The 25,393-nt window shown below is 47.3% G+C and overlaps 1 protein-coding gene across 1 annotated transcript; it reads right to left on the bottom strand.

Moving 5' to 3' along the window:
* Nucleotides 1-18,751: 18,751 nt before the first annotated feature.
* On the bottom strand, nt 18,752-25,393 carry LOC142908474 (uncharacterized). Its single transcript, XM_076059181.1, has 2 exons — nt 25,173-25,393; nt 18,752-22,076 (listed from the first exon to the last, which is right to left on the bottom strand). The coding sequence occupies exons 1-2, from the start codon at nt 25,357-25,359 to the stop codon at nt 21,421-21,423; spliced, it is 843 nt and encodes a 280-aa protein (XP_075915296.1). The 5' UTR covers nt 25,360-25,393; the 3' UTR covers nt 18,752-21,420.

Raw genomic sequence — 25,393 nt, forward strand, 5'->3', positions numbered from 1 at the left:
AAATAAATCAAGCACGACGTTTCGACCGCAACACAAGCGATCTTCATCAGGTGTAAAAACAAATAGCACATAGGGTGACATCAACGCAACACATAGAGAGTGTTAAACTGCACGGAGGTAAATACAAGATGAGAGACGAGAATTCAAAAAACCTAAGAAAAATTTACGTGATGCAAAACCAGTTGGCCAACGACACAGTTAGACACTTGCCTGGCAGACCACGAATTTCAGAAGAGTGCTAAATTTCGTGTTCATCCTCTGGGTTGAACATACCAGCATAGACAGAGTAAACAAATACGAGGTATAAGATAGCAGAAATACATATACAGGGACACAAGAGGTAAGAAGAGGAAAGACGGATAGAGAAGCAAGAAAAAACGGGCCAGAGGGATGAACAGACAGAGGCTTAAAATAAGTAGCAGAGGTGGGGGGAGGGGCCGAAGAAAGCAAGGGGCACGGCAGCAGCAGAAGAGGGGGGAGGGGCAGGAAAATGTAAGGGGGCGCAATTAGTTTAGTACAGAATTGTAAAGGTAGCTTCCCCGTAGAAGTGTGTTAATAAAGAATGAAAGCTTTCGTGACTGCATAAATTACTCATTGTTTTTTTCGGTAAAGTCACGTATGTAGAAATAGCATAAAATTATATTAAAATAAATCAATCACGACGTTTCGACCGCAACACAAGCCATCTTGTGTTGCAAGATCTTGTGTTGCAAGATCGCTAGTGTTGTGGTCGAAACGTCGTGATTGATTTATTTTAATATAATTTTATGGTATTTCTACATTAGTGACTTTACCGAAAAAACCAATGAGTAATTTATGCAGTCACAAAAGATTTAATTCTTTATTAACACACTTCTACAGGGAAGTTACCTTTACAATTCTGTACTAAACTAATTGCGCCCCCTTACATTTTCCTGCCCCTCCTCCCTCTTCTGCTGCTGCCGTGCCCCTTGCTTTCTTCGGCCCCTCCCCCCACCTCTGCTACTTATTTTAAGCCTCTGTTCATCCCTCCGGCCCCTTTTTTCTTGCTTCTCTGTCCGTCTTTCCTCTTCTTACCTCTTGTGTCCCTGTATATGTATTTCTGCTATATTATACCTCGTATTTGTTCACTCTGTCTATGCTGGTATGTTCAACCCAGAGGATGAACACGAAATTTAGCACTCTTCTGAAATTCGTGGTCTGCCAGGCAAGTGTCTAACTGTGTCGTTGGCCGACTGGTTTTGCATCACGTAAATTTTTCTTGGGTTTTTTTAATTCTCGTCTCTCATCTTCTTGTTGTATTTACCTCCGTGCAGTTTAACGCTCTCTATGTGTTGCGCTGATGTCACCCTATGTGCTATTTGTTTTTACACCTGATGAAGATCGCTTGTGTTGCGGTCAAAACGTCGTGATTGATTAATTTTAATATAATTTTATGGCATTTCTACATACGTGACTTTACCGAAAAAAACAATGAGTTAATCAATGGTTCTCTGTGTGAGTGAGTCTATGTGTCTCCATGTGAGTGAGTCTATGGCTCTCTGTCGGAGTAAGTGGGTCTCTAAGGCCACCACCATCTTGCCCCCTGCCCAGTGCGTCCACCTGGTTGAGCTGCAGAAGTCTATTGTCCACCGCTCCAGACCGCACAGATATCCGACGTCCACCTCCAGCACAGACACCAGCAGATGCTGTCTCGGTAAGTGGGCTGGGAGGCGGCTCACGATGGCCGGTAGGATTATGGTGGTAAAGACAGATATATTGCCATCCCTAAACTACTTGGCGCAGGTTTTCCCGCCAGGTGGGAGGGAGGCTAAGGCCTTGACCTCGGCGATTTTCAGGTTTATCTGGGGGGAAGGGATGGAGAGGGTGAGGAGGGCCGTGGTGTGTCTGCAGGTCCGGAATGGGGGGAGGGGTGCCCCAAATGTGGGGTATACCCTGCAATCGACTTTTGTCTGCAATGCGCTGCGGCTGTTCTTCTCTACGGAGCCGCGGGGCAAGGCAGCGTGTTATATGAGGTATCGACTGAATTGGGGGTTGCGGGGGCTCGGGATGACTGGGATAGGAAGGAGCACTCCTTTGGACTGGCGGGGGCGCTGGGTCAGCGACGCGGTGGGGAGCTACGTCGGGCAGCACGGCCTGAACTGGTGGGGGGGCCGGTGGGCTCCCAGGGAGGTGCGGGCTGCGGCGGAGAAGGAGGAGGCCTGTGACGAGGTGGCCGGTGCGAGGAGGGAGATGCACGGGAAGATTTGGAGGAATGTGTTGTCGGCAGCGCTCACGAAGGAGCAGAGGGACCTGTCATGGCTGGCTGTCCGGGACAGGTTGGAGACGCGGGGTAACTTGTACAGCCACCAAATGGCGCATACCCCCAAGTGCCTGAGGGGCTGCAACGTGAACGAAACTGCAGCGCATGTGATGGTGGCGTGCCCTTTTGCCCAGGAGGTCTGGAGGAGGAGTAAGCCGTTGCTGGCCCGTTTCGCGCTGTCGAGGGTGACGGCATGGGACGTCATGTGGGGAGAGCTGCGGGGGGTGGGGAGGGAGGACAGGGACCAGGTGTGGGCTGTAATAGGAGCGACGAAGGAGGCGCTGTGGAACGCGCGAAAGAAGGAGCTGGAGGGGTCCCCGATGTCCCCGTTGGAGACATGTTATGTTGCGAGGAGATTGTTGGAAAGGGTGGTGGAGGTGGACCGGGTGAAAATGGGGCGCGATGCCGCAAGGGAACGATGGAAGTGGCCGCTACCCAGGGTGGGCTAGGGCGGTCAGGGGGGGGGGGGGGCAGGGTTGACTCCGGTCCAGAGGATGGGTCGGTGGCCGAGCGGGGCCTTTATGGTGCGAGCGAGGGGGCGGCCCCTTGGTTTTTGCTTTGTTTTGTTTTTGTTGTCTCCGCTGAGATACTGAATAAAATTTTAAAAACCATAATTACCAGCGAAACGTAGTACCCAAACTGTAAATGTTGTGGATTCACTCTTCAACACACCGGTGGGCTAAAGTAGTGAATTATTTGTCTTTTGTCAATGTGACACTTTTTTTGCTGATTGGCCATGTCGGGTGGTGGAGGGTTACGACACATTTAAAAATAACGCGATCTAACCCAAAAACCTTTATTATGAATAATATTGGTCGCGAAAGCCTACGTGTTAAACTGAGAGGCAACCTAGTTTGTAAACACCCGGGTACTGTATGTCTGGAATCGCATCTTTTACAGAAGGAACCAGATCACGGATTTTATGTACTGTGTTGAATCGGACCTGGATCTTGTTTTTATTCAGGATTTTGGAGATCTTTTTTGTGACCCCCGCAATGTAAGGTAAGGTGATGGTTTTGAATGGCTCCTCAAGCAGATCCTTCTTCATGACTGGAGTGATGACTTTGCGGATTGTGTAGTCGGAGTAACCATTACCCTTGAGAGCTTGGTGTACGTGCTTGAGTTCACTGGCAATGTGTTCCTGGTCGGAAATGCATTGGGCTCTATGGTATAGAGTCTTGATGAGGGAGTTCTTCTAGGATGGATGGTGGTGGGAATCCGGTTTTAAGGTAGCATCCGCATGGGTAGGTTTCCTGTAGACAGAGTGGCTCATTGAACCATCAGGTCTCCTTTTAATTAGGACATCCAAAAAGGGTAGCTTGCCTTCTTTTTCGGCATCCATGGTAAATCTGATGGCTGGGTGTATGGAATTGATGTGGTCGAGGAATTGGCCTAGAGCAGGCAGGCCATGTGGGCAGATGACAAAAGTGTCATCCACGTACCTCTTCCATAAGGTCGGGCGTAGAGTGGCAGTCTGGATGGCGTCAGTTTCAATTTTTTCCATGAACACGTTGGCTACAACTGGAGATAGGGGGGAGCCCATTGGGGTGCCCTCAGTTTGTAGAAAGTTCCATTCCAGGTGAAGTATGTGTTGGTTAAGCAGTGTCTCACCAGGGGTGGTACATCAGTATACAGTCCTTGATGAACCAAGTCTTCAATGATTGTGATGGTGTCAAGTACAGGAACTTTGGTGAATAAGGAAGCCACATCAAAACTGGCAAGCAGGTCGTCTGGGGATAGGGAAATACCCTTGATTGTCGATACCAGGTGAGTAGAGTTTAGTACTGCAGAGGTGGTTTTTCCAGTAAAAGGTCGCAGGATATCAGACAGAAAACGAGCCAGTTTGTAGGTGGGGGAGTTGATAGGGGAGACGATGGGACGAAGGGTGTATCTTCTTTATGTATATTTGGAAGGCCATATAATCTTGGTGGTCTGTGGTCTGGCCACAGGTGGATTTACCACTGGTGATGATGCAGATAATGATGATGAATGCATGGGTAGTCCACTCACATTCGTGCATAATCAGGTGCACGCCCACTCCCCTACTCACCCCTCCACTAATCTCACTCCCCGAGTCACCCCTCGACTCACCTCACCCCCATTCCCCGAGTCACTCTCACCTCGACTTCTCCACTCTATCGCCAGTCGCCCTGAGGAGGCCCAACTCCGGAGCCTCTCCTAGTGCCACGTTCACTCTCAGCATGAACATCGTGCGGTGCCACCCCCTCCTCTGCTGCATCCCTCCAACTCTTCCTCCGCCGTTGTGAGAATCAGCTCCACGAAGGGCCCCACGCTGTCCCCGTCCCTCAATGGACTCGTGTCCTTTGTTGATGAAGGCCATTTCATTAAATAATGAGAATTAATTATGCACCCACACAGGTCACCAAAGTAGCCTCAATAGACGTGTTAGGGCAAGTTGTGGATCCTTGTGCTGTGGAACACACGAGGGGGTGGTATGTATTTTGTATGCTGAACTTCTTTGGCACGGAACGTAGCCAACCGTGCTAATCGGAGGTGCAGGGGAAGGACATCAAACTCAGCACAAAAAGTAGTTCTAAAGAAATTAGTTTTCAATCAAGATGTAAAAGTGCACAGCTCCAGTGGCTTCCTGATATCAGAAGGAAGAGCGTTCGAGACGGCCGCAGAAGCTCTTCTGAAAGCGCGATGCAGCGACCGTCTTTGTTTGATGGTTCACCAAAATCCGCTGTGGGGATGTGATGTGGCCAACACCATGCACGCGGCCACCTTTGTCTCTCCCAATTGCTGATGTTTATTATAGACACTGCACCAGGTACTCTTTAGAGGGTGAGTCGACCGAGGGAAGGTCCAGGACTGGGTCACACAGACACACACACACAGAAATGATGCCCTATGTCTAATCCAGAGGCTTCTAAGAAAATGGAGGTGTAAGACGAACACAGCTATTACATGGATGAAGGTGTAATACAGATATTTGTGTTAAGGTGGTGCTGCTCACCTGAAAACAATAACAAAAATCCCACCACTCATTCATCTGTTTAATCTTTGATAGGAAAACGCTGGGCGAGACCTGCGACATTTGAGTGAGCTCACCTACTCGCTCACAAACACAACACTCAACCCAGTCAATCAACATGTTACACACCCTAAATATGACCCGCCTTGTCCTGGGGAAGACCTGCAACATGCTACTGAGCTCACCTCTTCACTCACCTACTCACCCACTATTGCTATGTCATCCACACACCCACACACTCGCTTATCTTAACAGACCTCAATAATTGACATTTAGCTCCTGAAGATATTGCTACATGCAATAAAACGCGAATGTGTGAGTGATTGAGTGATTGATTGAATGTGTAAGTGAGCGTCTGGTTGCGTGAATGAGTGAGCATGTGAGTGCGTGTGTGAGTGTGTAAGGTGAACGGTAGTGTATCGGCGAATGTGCTGTGCTACAAATCTGGTGATCCGAGTTCAAATCTCGCTCACCAGTCTATGGGTCTCTGTGTAAGTCTTTACCTCTCTGTAAGTCTATGGGTCTCTGTGTAAGTCTATACCTCTCTGTAAGTCTATGCGTCTCTGTGAGTCTACGGGTCTGGTAAGTTTACTGGTCTCTGTGTGAGTCCATGGGTCTCACTGTGAGTTCATGGGTATCTGTTATCATCATCTGTGTTTGAATGAGTCGATGGCTCTGTGTGATTGACTCCAAGTCTCTCTGTTCGAGTGAGTTTATGGCTTTCTGTGCGAGTCTATGTCTACGTGACTTTACCGAAATAACCAAAGAGTAATTCCTGCAGTCACGAAAGTGCCAAATCAAGTTTGAGTCTATGTCTCTCTGTATAAGTGAGTACAACATATCCTTGCTTAACGCGGGGGTTGCGTTGTCGAAAATTGCTGCTTAAAGCTATTTTACGTCAAGCAGAAAACTTTTCTACAAGGAAAAACGGTAAAGGGGGGGACTCCGTTTTAGCACAATGTAACTTTTATTATTAACTTTTAATTGAGAGTACAGTACACTTTTCTATTTTATTTTAAATGTGTTGTGTATATGTAGAAGATCTATATTATAATCTTTATTTATACTGGAGGAATCTAAAAAGCCCTTTTTCACAGATTTCCAGTTGGGGTGGTACAGAAAGTTACAAGAACAAACGATGCAAAAACACAATCGAAGTGAAAAGTATAGGAAAGGTAAGCAAATCACAAAAAAATAAAAATAAACTATTTTTATCTTACCTAGTAAAGCCCTCTAAGCTATTAGCTTCTATTTCAGAAGCAAACTGGCCACAAATGATAGATGAATGAAGTAGCTTATGACGTGGAAATTTATAGCAGCCAAATAATAAAAATTGTGTTACATTCATCAATATACATTCAAAGGACGTGAAAGGGAGATATGATGAGTGAAAACTATAAGGGAGTGAGTGAGATGACACTACACACAGATGCTGGAACAAAGGCTGAGGAAGAGGATGACACGCCACGTAACACAGTGCGCACCGGTACAGCAACAGCTCCCAGCAATACAGAACAACGCTGCCAACACTCACACCACTCATAAGAGCAGTCCGTCATGTGCTACTCCAGTTATAGTGGGTGTGGTGTGCACTAAGTGAAACACATTACATAAAAGACGAGGATGTACTGCATATAGTCCTCTGCGTGAGTGAATCTATGTCTCTCTGTGTGAGTCTGTGCGAGTGACTCTATGGTTCTCTGTGTGGGTTAATCAATGGTTCTCTGTTTGAGTGAGTCTATGTGTCTCCATGTGAGTGAGTCTATGGCTCTGTGTCAGTGAGACATTGGCTCTCTGTGTGAGTGCTCTCTCTGAGTGAGTCTATGGCTCTCTGTGGGAGTAAGTAGGTCTCTAAGGTCACCACCATCTTGCTCCCTGCCCAGTGCGTCCACCTGGTTGAGCTGCAGGAGTCTATTGTCCACCGCTCCAGACCGCACAGATATCCAGACGTCCATTTCCAGCACAGACACCGGCAGATTTTTAAAACTGGTTGTGGAGGTAAGGACACGAGAGGGGTAATAGTCAACCACCATTACCACCATCAATACCACCATTACAACCACCAAAATCACCGCTATCGTTAACACAACCATCAATATCACCACCTCCACCACAACGATCACTATCAAAATTACAATCACAATACTCTTTGGTTCTTTCGGTAAAGTCACGTAGGTAGAAAAAAATAATAGATCACGACGTTTCGATCGCAACACAAGCAACCATCATCAGGTGAAAAAATATAGCGAGAAAGCTGCTGAAACACGAAGTTATATTGGCTTGAGATAAGCTCAGCCCAAGGGTAAGTGGGCGGGGCTAGAGGTAGAATTTGCATGTAAATACAACACCACATCGTGGAAAAGGAAAGAGAGAGACAGACACCGAGAGACATCCACACACAGAGAGAGGCACACACAAAGAGACACACGAGAGACGCATATAGAGAAAAACACACCGGCAGAGAGAGATACCCACACAGACAGATGCAGAGAGAGATAGACAGAGAGAATTACATAATTGCCCATGAATTACTATGGTGTGACAATGCCAATTACCAATGTCAAAGGGAACATCAATGAATGGTAAATGTGGGGTAATATCCCCAGAAGAGCATGTAGACTACATTAAAAATTAAAATAATCAGGCAATATAATATCACATATGGGTTCAGTTTAAAGTTTACTTATGAAAAATAATACTGAAATAATTGTGCTCCATAGGTTATCTTAATGGTAAAGTTACATAAACATCACGGAATCACTTAAGCTGACCATTTAAAAAGACATTAATTCCAAGATGTTGAGCAAAGGAAATTGTTTGGAAGTTCATCTCACACCAAGTACATTTTACTGTAAATCTAAATCTACATAGTTCAACCTTCTCGATCAGAAAGGTTGTTAACATTTTTTACCACAAGCAATGAGTTCGGTGTAAAGCTGTTAAGCAAATTAACCACTGCACACGGTTGTAAAGCTCTCTGCCTCAAAGACAGCACTCTACCAAGTGTCACGACGCAGCTGCGCACGCCACATGACAATAGGCGGAGTGAGTGAATCTAAGTAGACACTGACCCTGTCAAAGGGGATCCATGTCTAGAGTATGTGTGGCTGGTGCTACACATTTCTAACGTGATTAGCCATTTCGCTGATCTATCATTTGTGGAAAGGTCGCTTCTGAAAAACAGCCACATAGCTCAGTGGGTCTCACCTGGTAAAATAAAAATAGTTTATAGAGTTCGTTCTGCCTCAACGCGTGTTTTCATAACGCCATTTGGATATGGCACGATGGATGTATTAGGGAACACGTTTTATAACGCGGATGCTAAGTGGATATAACGCGATTGAGTTAACAGAACCACGTCGCGCGAGTAGGAATGTGCGGTTGTACGGCTGCCTGGGCACAGCGTCACACGAGGCATTGGGATGCTGCTGGATGCTTCCTGATGCTCCCCACGCGCCTCAGTCTTTGTTCAGCCGACACACGCATCTCACGCTGTTATCACGGACTGTGCTTTACCCTGTATTAGTCATTGTAACGAGGGAGTTTACACAACGCGGTGTTATTCAGCAACGCAACTACCGCGTTATAGAACACTGCAGTAAATATTGTCGCGGTGTGGAAGGAGCAATGAACGTCATCTTGTGGCATGGAAAGGCATCGCAGCCCTAGCGAGCAGCCAGAGACAAAGCCTGCACGCACGGCAAAGTTGTGATTGACCCGGGGACTATTAGCAAGTGACACGTATGGACTAATGGTTACTCTAAATGACGATGTTGACGTTGGTTAACGTTCTACAAATATGCTGAAGGCACATCGCATTAGCTCTGACAAATAGCGGACTTTTTAAAGTTATCGTTTACAATGGTTAATTTGTATATCATGCCAAGTGAGTAATTTACGTGTGGACCCTGACAGCGGCACTCAATGTCCAACTCTTGCGAATGCTCTCAGGGGATCTTTACCGTGCGCTGCGTTCACTCACTCAGCCCCAATCTCCCTGTCGTGAACTCACCACTCACCCACTCACTCACCTCACCCTTCAACTCACTCACCCTCCTCACCTATTAATTCTCCTCATTAACTCACTCACCCTGCAATCCACTCCCTCACCCCCCCTCCATCACCCGGCACTCACCGCCTGTCCGTGACCACCTCTCCCGTGCCTACAACCACAAACACCACCACCACCTCTCCCGTGCCTACAACCACAAACACCACCACCACCTCTCCCGTGCCTACAACCACAAACACCACCACCTCTCCCGTGCCTACAACCACAAACACCACCACCACCACCTCCTGCTGCTGCTGCTGTCGCGGTCTCCGCGTGGCGCCGCGGGCCCAGGGGGAGGCCTCGCGGCCCAAGAGCGGCGCCACGGCTCCCCCCTCCCGCTCCTGGCCCCTCCCCCTCGTCCCTCCTGGCCCCTCCCCCTCGTCCCTCCTGGCCCCTCCCCCTCTTTCCTCCTGGCCCCTCCCCCTCGTCCCTCCTGGCCCCTCCCCCTCGTTCCAACTGGCCCCTCCCCCTCGTCCCTGCTGGCCCCTCCCCCTAGTCCCTCCTCCTCCCGCTCGCGACGTGGAGTGATCTCGCCCCCCCACCGCCCATCGCGTCGCCTCTCGCGTGATTGGCTCGCTTCGCGTCACGTGGGGAAGGCGGAAGAGGAGTATGGGGGAGAAGCTGCGCTGTTAGGGGCGGGGCCGTGGAGTCACGTGGTTAGCAATGTTTGACAATAAGTGGGCAGGGATGGCTGTACGTCAACGTGTACGTCACATCCGGTCAAGAAGTTATATAAATAACCGCCCTTCGTGACGTGCCTCACACTTGCTTCTGTCCCGCGTGCCGTCAACACGAGCTGAGCATGGCGCTGCTGATCGTTGGCGTTCTGCTCTTGGCCCTGCTTGGGATGGAGATCTTCATTTATCTTCGTTGTACGCTTTCCATCTCAGACTTTCACCGCGAGACCACGACGCTGCAAACGGAGAGGATGGGCCAGCAGAATGTGGAGCTCTGTCAGGGGAACAAGACGCCCCATCTGAAGCTACAGCAGCAGGAGGAGTTGATGGATAACCGAGAGACTCTCCAGAGAGAGAACAGGGGCCTGGTTCAACAGCTTAAAGAGCACCAGTTGGAGCTGGAGTCCACGAGAGTGCCTTGCGGCGAGCGTGCGTCTCTCCGTGAGGATTTTCTCCGAGACTGCAATGCAGCACAGCGGCAAATGTCGCTGCGCTGTAAAAAGGAAGGTCTCCGTAGGTCGCTGCGCATCCACCTGAGGAAGTTGAACTTCCTGAATCCACAGAGAGGGCAGGAGCAGTTTAGGCTGCGCGGGAAGCTGGCGCGTCACGAGGAAAAGTGGCACGGCGAAGTGAAGATGCGTAAAGAGTGCCGGCATCTCAGTAGACAGCTGAAAGAGCTGAAATGCGCCATTTCTCAAATTTACAAAGATGCCACCACCACCACCGCCACTGCCACCGCCGCTGCCACAGCTGCCACCACCGCCACCAAGCCCAAGAAATGAAGAGATGTATTAATTGGGTCCGAAAATGGCTGAAACGCAAGTCGACCATTTAAAAACATTGGGGCAATTTTGAAAATGACACCGCCCCAATTAAAACATTATTCACAAAGACAAACGTTCCCCGTATAGATTCAAGAGACTATTGGGGCAAGTGCTATTAGCAAGGAGCAGCACCTAAGAAGGCCTCCACAATACAATCACAAGCACAAACACAAAGGTCCCCCATGTAGCCTCAACACACTGTTGGGGAAAGTGTTGTACAATATATATATATTTATCTATGTTTAACTTATTTTGCATCACATGTAGTCAACCATACCAATGGGAGGTGTTGTTAATGAATAGTACAACTTTTGGATTCCATTACAGAGAATCGTTAGTGAGTCGAACAGTTCATAAGTCTGAATAAAATAGTGTACTGTATTTAAATTCACATACTGGAAGTGTTGTAAAATGTATTACGGTTTAACAAAAATTTTGAAGCATTGTTAAAGTCATAACACGGAATATTATACATTTGCAAATAATACTGTAATAAATACTGTATGGTAAACAAAAAATAAAGTTACGTAAATAGGACAAAAAATATCTTTTTAATGTCACTTTCCTTGAGTCTGGATGTGGGACCGTTTGTCGGGAGGGGGCATAATGAGTCCCCATAACTGCACACGGTGGGTTTGGGGGTGAACGCCCGCAAGCACACACACGCAACAGCGACAGTCATCCCCCGAATAGCCTAACCAGAATGTTGGGGCAAGTGCTGTTAGCCAGCAGCGCCTATGAAGGCTGGAATGTCGCACGAGGGGGTGCGTGGACAGCACCACGCCCGGCTGCCTTTGTCTCGCCAGTGGTGATATTTACACACCACACCAGGCACTTATTTGAGGCTGAGTCGATCGACGGAAAGCCCAACAACCATTAATATAATCGTTAAAGGTGTTGGTCGTGAGTGGGAATCGAACTGGGATCGGTGGGATGGTAGACAGTGTTCACCATTGCACTATCTCTCCCCACACACACACTCACAGGGGTATATGCGTCCGTGCACACACGCACAACAAGAAGACAATATTCGCCGTTTGCCCCTAAGTGGCAGTGACATCACCACAGCGCTTTTGTGCGGTGCTTGGTGCATTTTGAGGTCACTTGAAGTGTCGAAGGATGGCTGGCAGGAAGTCATGAATAGACACAGGTACCATGGGTTGACTTAAGGTGATGACGGGCAGATGCAAAAGCCGTGCTCCCCACTGTGCCAAATTTCAGTGTTTCAGTCGTATAGCGCTCTGCTCATTGTTATGAGTGTCGCTCCGCTGCCCTACGCTATTGCTGGAGGGCAACTGCCTCCACCTCCCCAGTAGAGTATTTCATGAACCTCCTCCACATAGGCCTATCGCGACACTGCTGCTACCAGTCATCAGCAAGTTCAATCAGCTCCACATCCTTCTGTACCACATCAGTCCATCTCTTCTGTAGCCCATGCCGCGCCTGTTTAGCATGATCTATCCGCCCAAATTGAAGCTGCTTGGGGATGCGGTGACAGTGCATATAGACTTCATGACCCAGCCAATGGAGCCTGACTTGCCGGAAGAGCCCACTGATGAGCCTTTGTCCAGATATTTCAGGAAATTTTGGCCTCCTCACAAAGTCCAGTCTGGTTAAACCCTGGATAGATCGTAGGCAGGCTAGACCAAATGTTTCAAACCATTGCAGATAATCCTATAGAGAGAAATAAGGGAAGGCATAACTGTGGTCCAGAAGACATGAAGGTTTGTATGGAGTAACAGATCAGGTAGCTTCCATACAATGTTACGCAGCTGATGAAAATATAATGCCGCTCGAATGAATCGAAGTGAGACCTCGGCTCCCAAAACAGAGTTGGTCATGAGCACACTGCCCAAGTACGGAAATATCTCCACTCTCTCCACAACTGCCTCAAAATACATGGGGAATTGAGGGAGGGGAGCATTTTGATGATGTAAAATACCCAGGGAGGTGATTTGATTTTGTGGGGCTGATGGTAACGGCCCATATTTTAGTAGCATGTTCCGTGTTTACATGGAGTGTCTCCAACTCTTTAGAGTGGGCAGTAATCACCAGATCATCCGCATTCATAATCTGGTTTAACTATAGAGAGCCATACCATGACCGGACTCGTGCATCGATCAGCCTCCCATTATATCTATACCAGATATAAATTCTACTGGTACATCCATGGAAATCGTCTCATTACTAAGTAGTCAAAGAAAATGTTAAGTCGTGTAGGGGCCAGAGGACATCCATGTCGCACATTACTCACATATTCTATCATCCCTTAACTCCATTATATCGATTTCCCATGAGACACAGCAGTTGTTTTTCTATTGTTTATATATGCTTTTCATTACTGTAACTCTGTGTTTTTATTTAGCTTTTGTTATTTTGGTGATCCAGGTCTCTCTTGCAAATGAGAATCATCCTAGTCTCTTTAGTTCTCGCCTGTTTTAACTAAATAAATTACTACTTACTCCATTATGAACTCACCCACTTCCCTTACTTTATGACTCACATAAATACGTCCTCTCCTTCCTCATGAGTCATATATTGACCTGATAACCCAGGCAACCACCTGATCATTCACTGTGCCAACATCACTCACGCACTATTTCACAATCTCACCAATGACCTACTCATCCCATCACTCACTACCTTACTCACCATCCGCTTCCCTCATTGACCCACTGGTAAAATGGAAATACGCAGTCTAACACTCACGTGTTTAAAGAAGCTCCTTCGCAGGTTAGATTGTCTAGATGATTTATTTCACGATAACGTATTTACAACGCAAAAGTACGACTCACATGAACCTTCCCTCGTACAGTACCCTGCATCTGTTTCCACCCATCAACACTGACACTACTATATCCTTTGCCATCTAAGAGAAAGGAAGTAGAAGATGGTTGAGTCTGCTGGAAGAATGTACCAAGGAAACTGCTGGAAGCTGCCAGGGCGAGGCTGAGTGGGTAGAAAAGGGGGAGCGAGGCCCGCAATTTGGGCGCTAGCTCGGAGACTGAAGGACGACTGCAGGTGGCTGACATCGGGGCCGACTGTTGGATATCTACATGGTGGAAACCATTAAGAAAGACTGTTCGAGATGAATGTAGTGGAAAACACTGGGGCTGCAGATAGTCATACCCTTGTGAAGCGTGTGAGTTGCACTCTCTTCTCAAAAATGGAACCTGCAAAGGAGCTTCTGGTGGCAGTGGTGGGATACAGTCTACAAGTTCAAGAAGGAAGACCCGCCGAAGAGCTCCTGCAGAGGACGAGTTATCAACCCTAAGCGCTCCGGGTTTTTGAGTGAGAGTCGGACCCCGTTGGCAGCCAAGTTCCCGATGGAAGTGGATGCTCCGCCAAAGACCCAAGAACCAGCATCGCCGAACAAATAAAATTAGCGGCAGCTGTTGGACAGGTTGGACCACCTTACCTCAGTGGTGGATCGACTGATAATTTCGATGATGAAGAAAGGAGAAGAGGAAGGAACAGGTAGTGCGCGGCTTAAGCCAGATCCATCTCCACCATGGACCGCAATGGCGAGGAGAAAGCGCCATAGGGCGGCAGCCATCGCTTCCCCCCGTCGAGCAGCAGGCGGGAACCAATCAAATGACTCAACCACAACTAGAAGCTGTTCAACAGACCTTGACCACCATGCAGAAAAATACGGGAGGCGATTGGATTGCATTCATCAAAAGATTTGAAGCAGCTGTCAGAGTCAGCCGATTTATTGACGATGAAGTGCTACGACTGCTGCCTACGGTGTTTGACGACAGAGCACTATTGGCCTTCTTTATGATCCCGGAAAATCAACCTGCCACAACCCAACAAGGTTGTCAATGGATGGCCGATGTTTTCTGTCCTGCGTCCAGCACAAGGCAGCAATTTTCGGCCTGGAGAAGAGGAGAGAGCGAGCCACTGATGGCTTATAGAAGTACCTTGCAAGCGGTTGCAGATGTGGCATTTCCAAGGATGGACATGACGACCTGAGACGTGCTAGTGGCGGAGCGGCTACAAACTCTCCTCTATCAAAGTGGCATTACATTGCCGATTGTGCCAGAGAGTGAGCAAACTTCAATGTAGTTTGCTAAATGCCTCTGGGCACACACAGATCCCAGGGCACCATGTGAAGTAGCAGCCCATGTGACAAGGGTGATGGAGAATGGAGGAGCAGGAGGACCAACGGAGCCAACAGGGACAGCAACAACAGGGACCGCCGCAATGCCCAGCATAGAGGGTGATCTGCAGGCGACCTTGGAAGAGATGGCTGTGGCCATCCAGGGATTCAACGATTCAAGGTGTCAACTACAGCATCAGCGACCATGGCACAACCACGGAGGAATCCAGGACCATGCGGTGATATACTGCTACCACTGCGGGAGGCCGGGCCTCGCGAGAGGTTGCCGAGGGGAAGTCATCCCGAGACAACCAAGAAACACCTAGGCGTGTCGCCTGTACACCCTGCCAGATCACACGTGCACCTCATTTCCAAAACCCTCATCACCAACATCACTAGCACACCACTCGATCACATCGACCTGGAGTGAAACAACAGGGAAAATTGGGCCAACATCTCGGGCTAAGTGGAAAAAGTTAGTGAGATCGGTCGTAGCAGCAGCGACAGGAGCAGCATGGTGTAAACCGACCCTCCCTGACTCGCCGAGACAGGTGATGTCAATAAACACAGCAACGATAGAAAATGATGTACCACCCGCAGATCATGATCTTGGGCTGATAAGGACCGAATGAATCCGATTGCAAAAATAGGATGAAATTATACAGTCATTGGCTGCACAGGCAGCTGAATGTGCTCAAACTGGTCAAAAGGGGGAGCCATTCATCCCATGGCGAGAACTCCTGATGAGGTCTTACATGAAGATGCACAGCGTTGTTGCCTAGTGGTCCAAAAACCCTTGCAAAAACAGTTGCTACTAGAAGTGCACGCCAAACAACAAATGCACTTGGGCCACCGATACACATTGCTCACACTGCAGGCTCGATATTTTTGGCCAGTGATGTCAAAAGATGTACGCGAGCGGGTAATCATTGTCAGGAGTGTGCAAATAGGAAACCTGCTCCCCATCCTATGCAGCCTCCACTGCAGTCGATCGCAGTGGTGAGGGTAAACGAACTAGTAGCGTTGGATATCCTGGGTGCATTTCCTAAAACAGCAAGGATAAAATAAATATTTGCTCGAGGGGATGGAGTATTGCACACACTGGCTCGTTGCATGGCCAATACATGACCAAACGGCTGCAATAATAGCAGAAGCCTTTCTCCATGGCTATGTATTGGACATGGGCCCCACTGAGAAACGTCTAACAGGCCAGGGTCAGAATTTTTCTACTAATCTGTTGCGAGAGGTTTGTAATATCGTGGGCACTAAGAAAAATTCGAACGCCACCGTACCACCTGCAGTGTGATGGACAAGTAGATAGGCTTAACCGCACGCTGGCCGCAATGTTGTGCCATGTTGTAAATGGTGATCAGATGGACTGGGACTTGCACATCCCAGGGGTCCTAGGGGCATATTGTAGAGTGCCACATGCATCGGCCGGGCTCTTCCCCTTATTTTTGATGTATGGGAGAGACCCTGAGCCACCTATTGAGGACCAACTGGTGGCTTTCCCTGCTAAAGTTGTGTCGTCGCCAGCCTCCCTCAGACTGCCAGTAAAAAAGCTCTGTGAAGCTCGTGAAGCCGCGATAGCGGAGTCAGGCAGATCGCAAATAGAAAACAAACGGTTGCGGAAAAGAACGGAGACGCCTGTACCCTTTGAACAGGGTGATCGGGCCTGGTTACACTGTCCTGAGGTCCGGGTTAGAAAATCCGCCAAACTACACCATCCTTGGCAAAGCCCAGTGGAATTGTTAAAATCCTCTGCCCGCAAAGTGTTCGCATCCAAATGGGACACCAGAGATGGGTGGTTAATCCGAGTCGCCCTAAACCATATAGAGAACTGACGTCACAAGGGATGGTTCAGGCTCAAAAAGGCCGTGTCCAGGGGCGGCATGACGAATGCCAGGGAGGGGAGCATCCTCCTCACAGAAATAGTGCCCCCACACTCTCCTCTCAGGATCGACCGGAATGAAGATGGCCACGATGAGGGAGGCCGACGGACTAATTTAGAGGTGCCGAGAAGGAGTGTCACCGAATCGAATGTGCTGCTCGACCACACCTACAGTACATATTGATGGCTTGTTGTAAATGTAGGGCTAATGATGTTGCGTATTGTTTGCCTAAGAATGTACACCTTCAATAGGGCAGCCCACGTAAGAGTTTGGTGATGATACTGAATGGTCAAGTTGGGTTGTAATGCCTTCCCCCCCTTGATTCAAGCGCCTATGTTATGCATTAACCCAGAGGTTAAATGTTTTGTACTCCATGCCCACATCATTGAATCCCGTGTGCGATCCCATTGATTCCCACATAGAGTTCCCTATTACTGGTAGGAACGAAGTTGTAAACTGAGTGTACCAGCCTGCAATAGATGAGTGTACCAGCTTGCAATAGATTAATGCGTCTGTCCGTCCCCTTTCAATACTTTAACGAAGTGAAATCTCGTGCTATTGGGGTGTAAAAATAAAATTGCGCAAAATTCCAATGTTCCTACCAGCCTACCCTGCAGGGACCTGTTAAATTAGAGTTTTAGCCGGGACAGATATTTTTTCTGGGCAGAAGAGGGTGATGTAGGGTACTGTACATGGCAAAAGTTATAGTGGTGTCAGTGGAGATGGGTGGAAACAGGTGCATGGTACCGTACGAGGGAAGGTTCGAGGTAGAAGACGGTAAAGTCTGCTGGAATAATCTTAAATTAAAGCTTTCATGAATGCAGGGATTCATACTCTTTGGTGGAGACGATAGCACAGAGTGGTGTACCTTCTTTATGACTCTGATATTTCCATCCTACCTGCCTATGTCAGCTGTTATTTCCGACTCTTTGTGTCTCTCTCTATGCCTCTCTCTTAGATCTCTCATGCTCACATGTCCTTTGGATTGCACTCTCATGCCTTTGGATTCCACCACTCTTCGATATTACTTTAACATGCTAATCTCTCACATTAACATGGCCACTTTGATGCCCTCTACGAGGAGGCCGCTCTCCGTTCTTACATTTACATGCTAATTTCTCACATTAACATCACTGGCCCCGCCCACTTATTTATGGCCCTTGGGCTACACCCATTTCAAACTCTTTTAAACATTCTGCCTCAACAGCAGATCATGCTTTGCCATCTCATGACAGACGCTTGTGTTGCACCCAAAACGTCGTGATTTATTTTATTTTATACCTACGTAACTTTACCGAAAGATCCAAAGAGTATGGAAGATACCAAGTCAGCTTCATCCCAATGGTGGTGTTTAGGCGAAAGTTTATCTATGAGTATATATAGGCTGGCTAACAGGTATGAAGTTACTCCTTTGGTGGTAATATACAACAAAAACAATAATAAATGTATAACCATTGTCATGGGTGAAGTCTTCCCATACTGGATCAGTCATGGAGATTGTTTCACCATACGCCATCATGCTTCTCAACGTGGGTTGATAACGAAAAGGCTCATGGCCAGTTTGTTTGATGTTAACTATAACCGAGAATCAAACTCAAGTGGTCTGATTCATAGTGCAATGCACAAACCATTGTGACACCGTTCCACTCGTATGTACAAGTTAACAGGGAAATTAAAAAACTATGCCATGTTTTTTGTTTACTGTCAATAAAATGAGAAAATAACATTGCCACGTTGGTCAAGTTTTAGGTATAATGCAGACAAGGGTTTTGGTAGTTGGACGATTTGAGAATGGGTTGAAGGTGACAATCCCAATCAAATGCCATTTTCAAGATCGTGTGCATAGGTCTGTTGTAGACAAAAACAACGGCCTGCTGATAAAGCATGTCCTGCATTCTTACATGTGTAAAGAAGCTCCTTCGCAGGTTTCATTTTCTAGATTATTTATTCCCGACGATAACATATTTACAAGGTGAGAGTACGACTCACACGTTGCACAAGGCTATGACTATCTGCAGTCCCGGTGGTTTATAATAGAGTAGATTAATCTCGAACAGTCTTTCTTGATGGTTTCCACCATGTTGATTTCCAACAGTCGGCCCCGATGTCGTCTACCTGCAGTTGTTCTTCAGTCCCCAAGGCATCACCCCATTTGTGGGCCACGCTCCCCCTTATATACCCGCACGGCCACGCCCTGGTAACTTCCAGCAGTTTTCCCCGGTAGATTCTCTCAGCAGACTCTATTGTCTTCTACTTCACTTCTCTTGGATGGCAAAGTTTATAGTGGGGGCAGTGGAGATGGGTTGAAACAGGTACAGGTTACTGTACGGGGGAAGGTTCGTGTGAGTCGTACTCTTGCGTTGTAAATACGTTATCGTGAAATAAATCATCTATCAAATGGAACCTGCAAAGGAGCTTCTTTACACATGTGAGTGTAAGCCTGAGTACAATCTCACGTGTTGTTGCTGTCGAGTATTTTAATTTTACCAGTGGGTCAATGAGGGAAGGGGATGATGATTAATGTAGTGATAGAATGGGTGGGTCATTCTTGAGAGCATGAAAAAGTGCATGAGTGAGGTTGACACAGTGAATGATCGGGTGATTGTGTGATCAGGTAAATATATGACTCATGAGGAGAGAGAGGGAGTATTTACGTGAGTCATAGATTTAAGGAAGTGGTGAGTTCATAATGGAGTGAGTGAGTACCAGTTTATTGAGTTGAGCAAGGCGAGAACTAAAGCGACCATGATGAGTCTCATTTGCAAGAGAGACCTGGATCACTCAAATTACCAAAGCTAAATAAAACACAGAGTTACAGTAATTAAAGCAAATATACTATTTTCTTCTTTCGATAAAGCATATATAAACAATATAAAGACAACTGCTGTTTCATGGGAAATCGACGTAATGGAGCTAAGGGATGATAGAATGTGTGAGTAATGTGCGACATGGATGTCCTCTGGCCCCTACACGACTGAACATTTTCTTTGACTACGTAGTTTGAGACGATTTCCATGGATGTACCAGTAGAATTTATATCTGGTATAGATATAATGGGAGGCTGATCGATGCCTGAGCCGGTCATGGTATGGCTCTCTATTGTTAAACCATATTATGAATGCGGATGATCTGGTGATTACTGCCCACTCTGAGGAGAAGTTGGAGACACTACAGCTAAACATGAAGCATGCTACTAAAATATGGGCCGTTACCATCAGCCCCACGAAAACAAATCACCTCCCTGGGTATTTGACATCATAAAAATGCTCCCTTCCTCAATTCCTCATGTATTTGGGGCACCTGAGGAGAGAGTGAAGTGGGCAGTGTGCTGATGATCAACTCCGTTTTGGGAGCCGAGGTCTCATTTAAAATAATTCGAGCAGCATTATATTTTCATCAACTGCTCAACACAGTGTGGAAGCTACCTGGCATGTCACTCCATAAAAATCTTCATGTCTTCTCGGCCACAGTTATACTCTCCTTTATCTCTCTCGAAAGGAACATTAAGGTTAGCTTGCCCACGATCTATTCAGGGTTTAACCAGACTGGACTTTGTAAGCTCACAGATTCCTAGAATATCTGGACAAATGCCCATCTGTGGGCTCCTCCAGCAAGCGAGGCTGCGTTGTGTCATGCAGTCCGTATGCAGTCACGGCATCCCCAAGCAGCTTCAATTTGGCTGGATAGATGGTGCTAAATGGGCGTGGTACAGAATAGAGAAGAGATGGACTGATGTGGTGCAGAAGGATGTGGAGCTTATTGGACTTATTGATGACTGGTATCAGCAGTGTCATGATCGGCTTCTGTGGAGGAGGTTCATGAAAGGTGCTGCTGGGGAAGTGGAGGCAGTTGCCCTCCAGCAACAGCATAGGGCAGAGGAGCGAGGCTCAAAACAACGAGCAGAGCGCCAAACAACTGACACAAATAAAGTTGGCACAGTGGGGAGCACGGCTGTTGCATCTGCCCATCATCTTCCTAAGTCAATCCATGGCACCTGCGTCTATTACATGACCTCCTGCCAGCCAGCCTTCGACACTTCACGTGGCCTCAAAATGCACCGAGCATGGCACAAGTGCTGTGGTGATGTCACCGCCACTTAGGGGTGAACGACGGTTGTTGCGTTGTTGTTGTGCGTGTGTGCACGGACGCATGTACGCCTGTGAGTCTCGTGTATGGAGAGATAAAGAGAGGCAGCCGGGCAGGGTGCTGGCCATTCACCCCGTGTGCCATTCAGAGCTTCATAGGCGCTTGCCCCAACATTCTGGTAAGGCTATACAGCGGATGATTGTCGCTGTTGTGTGTGTGTATGGACGTTCACCCCCCTCCCACCGCCCCCGTGTGTGCAGGGACTCATTACGCCCCCTCCCGACAAGCAGACCGGCATCCGGACTAAAGGTAAGTGACAATAACAGATTTTTTTTCCATTTAAGTAACTTTATGTTTTGCTCACAATACAGTATTTATTAGCGTGTTGCATGCAAATGTACGATATTTTGTCTTATATATGACTTTGTTGATGTTCTATGGGGTATGTTTGTCTTTCTGAGTAATGTTTTAATTAGGGTGGTGTCATTTTCACAATTTCCCCAATATTTTTAAATGGCCGACTTGCGCTTCAGCAATTTTCGGAACCAATGGCTAAATCTCTTCATCTTCTTGGGCTTGGTGGTGGTGGCAGAAGTGGTGGTGGAAACGGTTGCGGTGGTGGAAGCTGTGGCAGCGGCGGTGGAAGTGGCGTCGGTGGTGGTGGCATCATTGTACATTTGAGACACGGTCCATATTAGCTCTTTCAGCTGGCTACGGAGATGCAGGTTCTCTTCTTGCAGCCTCTTTTCCCCATGCCACATGTCCTCGTGACGCACCAGCTTCCCGCGCAGCCTAAACTGTTCCTGCCCTCTCTGCGGATTCAGGAAGTTCAACTTCCTCAGGTGGGCGTGCAGCGACCTCCGGAGATCTTCGTTTTCACAGCGCAGCGACATTTGCCGCTGTGCTGCATTGCAGTCTCGGAGAAAATCCGCATGCAGAGACTTGCTCTCCCTGCAAGGCACTCTCGTGGGCTCCAGCTCCAACTGGCGCTCTTTAAGCTGTTGAACCAGGCTCCTGATCTCTCTCTGGAGAGTCTCTCGGTTCTCCATGAACTCCTCCAGCTGATGCTGTAGCTCCAGACGGAGCATCTTGCTCTTCTGACAGAGCTCCACATTCTGCAGGCCCATCCTCTCCGTAGACAGCGTCGTGGTCTCATGGTCAAAGTCTGAAATGGAAAGCGTAAAAAGAAGATATATGAAGATCCCCATCCCAAGCATGGCCAAGACCAGAACGCCAACGATCAGCAGCACCATGCTCAGTTCGAGTTGACGGCACGCGGGACAGAAGCAAGTGTGAGACACGTCACGAAGGGGCGTGTTATTTATCGTGACGTCATTACCGGATGTGACGTACACTATGACGTAACAGCCATCTCTGCCCACTTATTGTCAATCATTGCCCACCACGTGACTCCACGGCCCTGCCCCTAACCACACAGCTCCTCCCCCATACTCTTCTTCCGCCTTCCCCACGTGACGCGAGCCAATCACGCGAGAGGCGGCGCGCGGTCGGCCCCGCGTCCGCTTCCCGCCATTCTTGCAATGGGCGGCGGGGCCGCTCAGGGTGGGGCGCGGGGCGCGGGGGCGAGTTCACTCCACGTCGCGAGTCGGGAGGAGGGACGAGGGGGAGGGGCCAGGAGGGACGAGGGGGAGGGGCCAGGAGGGACGAGGGGGAGGGGCCAGGAGCGGGAGGGGGGGGGAGCTGAGAGCTGCGAAAGTTTGGGGTACCACTACTTGAAAAATATACTGTACCACAGAAATGAGTTTATGTTTAGTTCGATTTAGAACATCTTTCCAATGGTTGCTTAATTTGAAACCAACTTCTCGGTTGAAATTGTGTCTGTGTTTGTAGATCTGAATTTCCTCGTGAACAAATCTCTGATAAAAACCCGTGGGTTTGCAAAGAACCTTGGTATCGGAGAAAATTATATCGTGATCACCCACATGGTTGTAACAGTGATCAGCAAAGAATTCGTTTTGCTGTGTTTCAAATCTGATTTGTGCTCGCGAATTCGGTCAGAGACATGTCGCTTTGTCTCCCCGATATAGCAATCACCGCAGGTACAACTCAATTTGTAAACCCCGGGGTACTGTAAGTCAGGAATGCCATCCTTCACGGATGGGATCAGATCACGAATTTTGTGTACTGTATTGAACCGGACCTGGATCTTGTGTTTGTTTAGAATTTTTGAAATCTTTTTAGTAACGCCTGCTATATATGGTAGTGTGATGGTTTTGGCCGGAGTATCAAGTGGTTGTTTCTGTATGGAGGGAGAAACAGCTTGGCGGATGGTACGGTCAGAGTAACCATTCCTTTTGAGGGCCAGGTGTACATGTTTTAATTCACTGGTCAGGTGGTGTTGGTCCGAAATGCAATGAGCCCTATGGTATGAAGTTTTGATGAGATAATTCTTTTGGGCTGGGTGGTGGTGGGAATCAGGTTTCAAGTAGGAATCTGTGTGGGTGGGTTTCCTGTAGACAGAATGCCCCAATGAGCCATCAGGTCTCCTCTCAAACAGAACATCTAAGAATGGTAGCTTAAATTTCGATTTAAAGTTTTCGTGACTGCAAGGATTCATCTTCTTTGGTTCTTTCGGTAAAGTCACGTAGAATGAGAATAAAATAATAAATTGATAAAATAAAATAACACAATAATATTCTCACGACGTTTCGGCCACAACACAAGCGGCCTTCATCAGGTGAAGGGGACGAGACTGTCTGGAGGACAGCGCTGGAGTGAGAAAGCCACGCTGAGATCACGACCTTTAAGCTGTGTGAGAAGAAACAAAGCGCCTGACAAAGGAATTAGCATTTAATTTAGCATTGAAATGGCTGAGTGATTAGCTTGTGACTGGTCACAGAAAAGGCTATATTAAAGTTAAAGCATACACATCCGCAAAGGCACCCCTTGACAAAGGAATTAGCATAGAATTTAGCATTGAAATAGCTGAATGATTAGCTTGTAACTGGTCACAGAAATAGCTATGTTAAAGTCAGAGCATATACATTCACCGAGGCACCTAGTACAAATCAAACAGGAGAATTTAGCATTGAAATAACTAGGCGAATTTAGCATTGAAATAACTGAGTGATTAGCTTGTGACTGGTCACAGAAATGGCTGTTGAAGTTAAGGCCTACACATCTGAGCTATTCACTGTAACTGGGTATACAATACAATATATAATTAATACTATATCATGAACCAAAAAAATACTAAAATATAAATTACCTCAATGTTATCAATAAACTCTATATTCTCCAATCAGCTAAGCTACCAACAATAAGTCGTTATATATCACAATGCTATATGGCGAAAAATGGGTGGATTCTTACCCTCAACTTTAGCAACACGGATAGCTTAACCGTGGTTAATGGTATGGTTTACAACATGGAGTATAACAGCACCTCGCAGCTGTCTCTCTCCCCCTCCTCTGTTCCGACCATCGATGAACTCGTCCGTCTGAACGGGACCCGTAGCTATCCGTGGTGCTAAAGTTGAGGGTAAGAATCCACCCATTTTTCGCCATATAGCATTGTGATATATAACGACTTATTGTTGGTAGCTTAGCTGATTGGAGAATATAGAGTTTATTGATAACATTGAGGTAATTTAAATTTTTGTGTTTTTTATTGGTTCAGTATATAGTATTCATTATATATTGTATACCCAGTTACTGTGAATAGCTCAGATGTGTAGGCCTTAACTTCAACATAGCCATTTCTGTGACCAGTCACAAGCTAATCACTCAGTTATATCAATGCTAAATTCGCCTAGTTATTTCAATGCTAAATTCTCCTGTTTGATTTGTACTAGGTGACTCGGTGAATGTATATGCTCTGACTTTAACATAGCTATTTCTGTGACCAGTTACAAGCTAATCACTCAGCTATTTCAATGCTAAATTCTACGCTAATTCCTTTGTCAAGGGGTGCCTTTGCGGATGTGTATGCTTTAACTTTAACATAGCCTTTTCTGTGACCAGTCACAAGCTAATCACTCAGCCATTTCAATGCTAAATTATGTTAATTCCTTTGTCAAGGCGCTTTGTTTCTTCTCACACAGCTTAAAGATCGCGATCTCAGCGTGGCTTTCTCACTCCAGCGCTGTCCTCCAGACAGTCTCGTCCCCTTCACCTGATGAAGGCCGCTTGTATTGTGGCCGAAACGTCGTGAGAATATTATTGTGTTATTTTATCAATTTATTATTTTATTCTCATTCTACGTGACTTTACCGAAAGAACCAAAGAAAATGGTAGCTTACCATCTTTCTCCACTTCCATGGTCTTGTTCTTCTGACAGAGCTCCACATTCTGCAGGCCCATCCTCTCCGTTTGCAGCGTCGTGGTCTCGCGGTAAAAGTATGAGATGGAAAGCTTAAAACGAAGATAAATGAAGATCTCCATCCCAAGCATGGCCAACAGCGGAACGCCAACGGTCAACAGCGCCATGCTGAGCTCGTGTTGACGGCACGCGGGACGGAAA

The sequence above is a fragment of the Petromyzon marinus genome, assembly GCF_048934315.1.
Source record: "Petromyzon marinus isolate PM22_M1 ecotype Great Lakes invasive population chromosome 84 unlocalized genomic scaffold, UKy_Petmar_22M1.pri1.0 chr84_unloc.4, whole genome shotgun sequence".
Classification (NCBI taxonomy): Eukaryota; Metazoa; Chordata; class Hyperoartia; order Petromyzontiformes; family Petromyzontidae; genus Petromyzon; species Petromyzon marinus.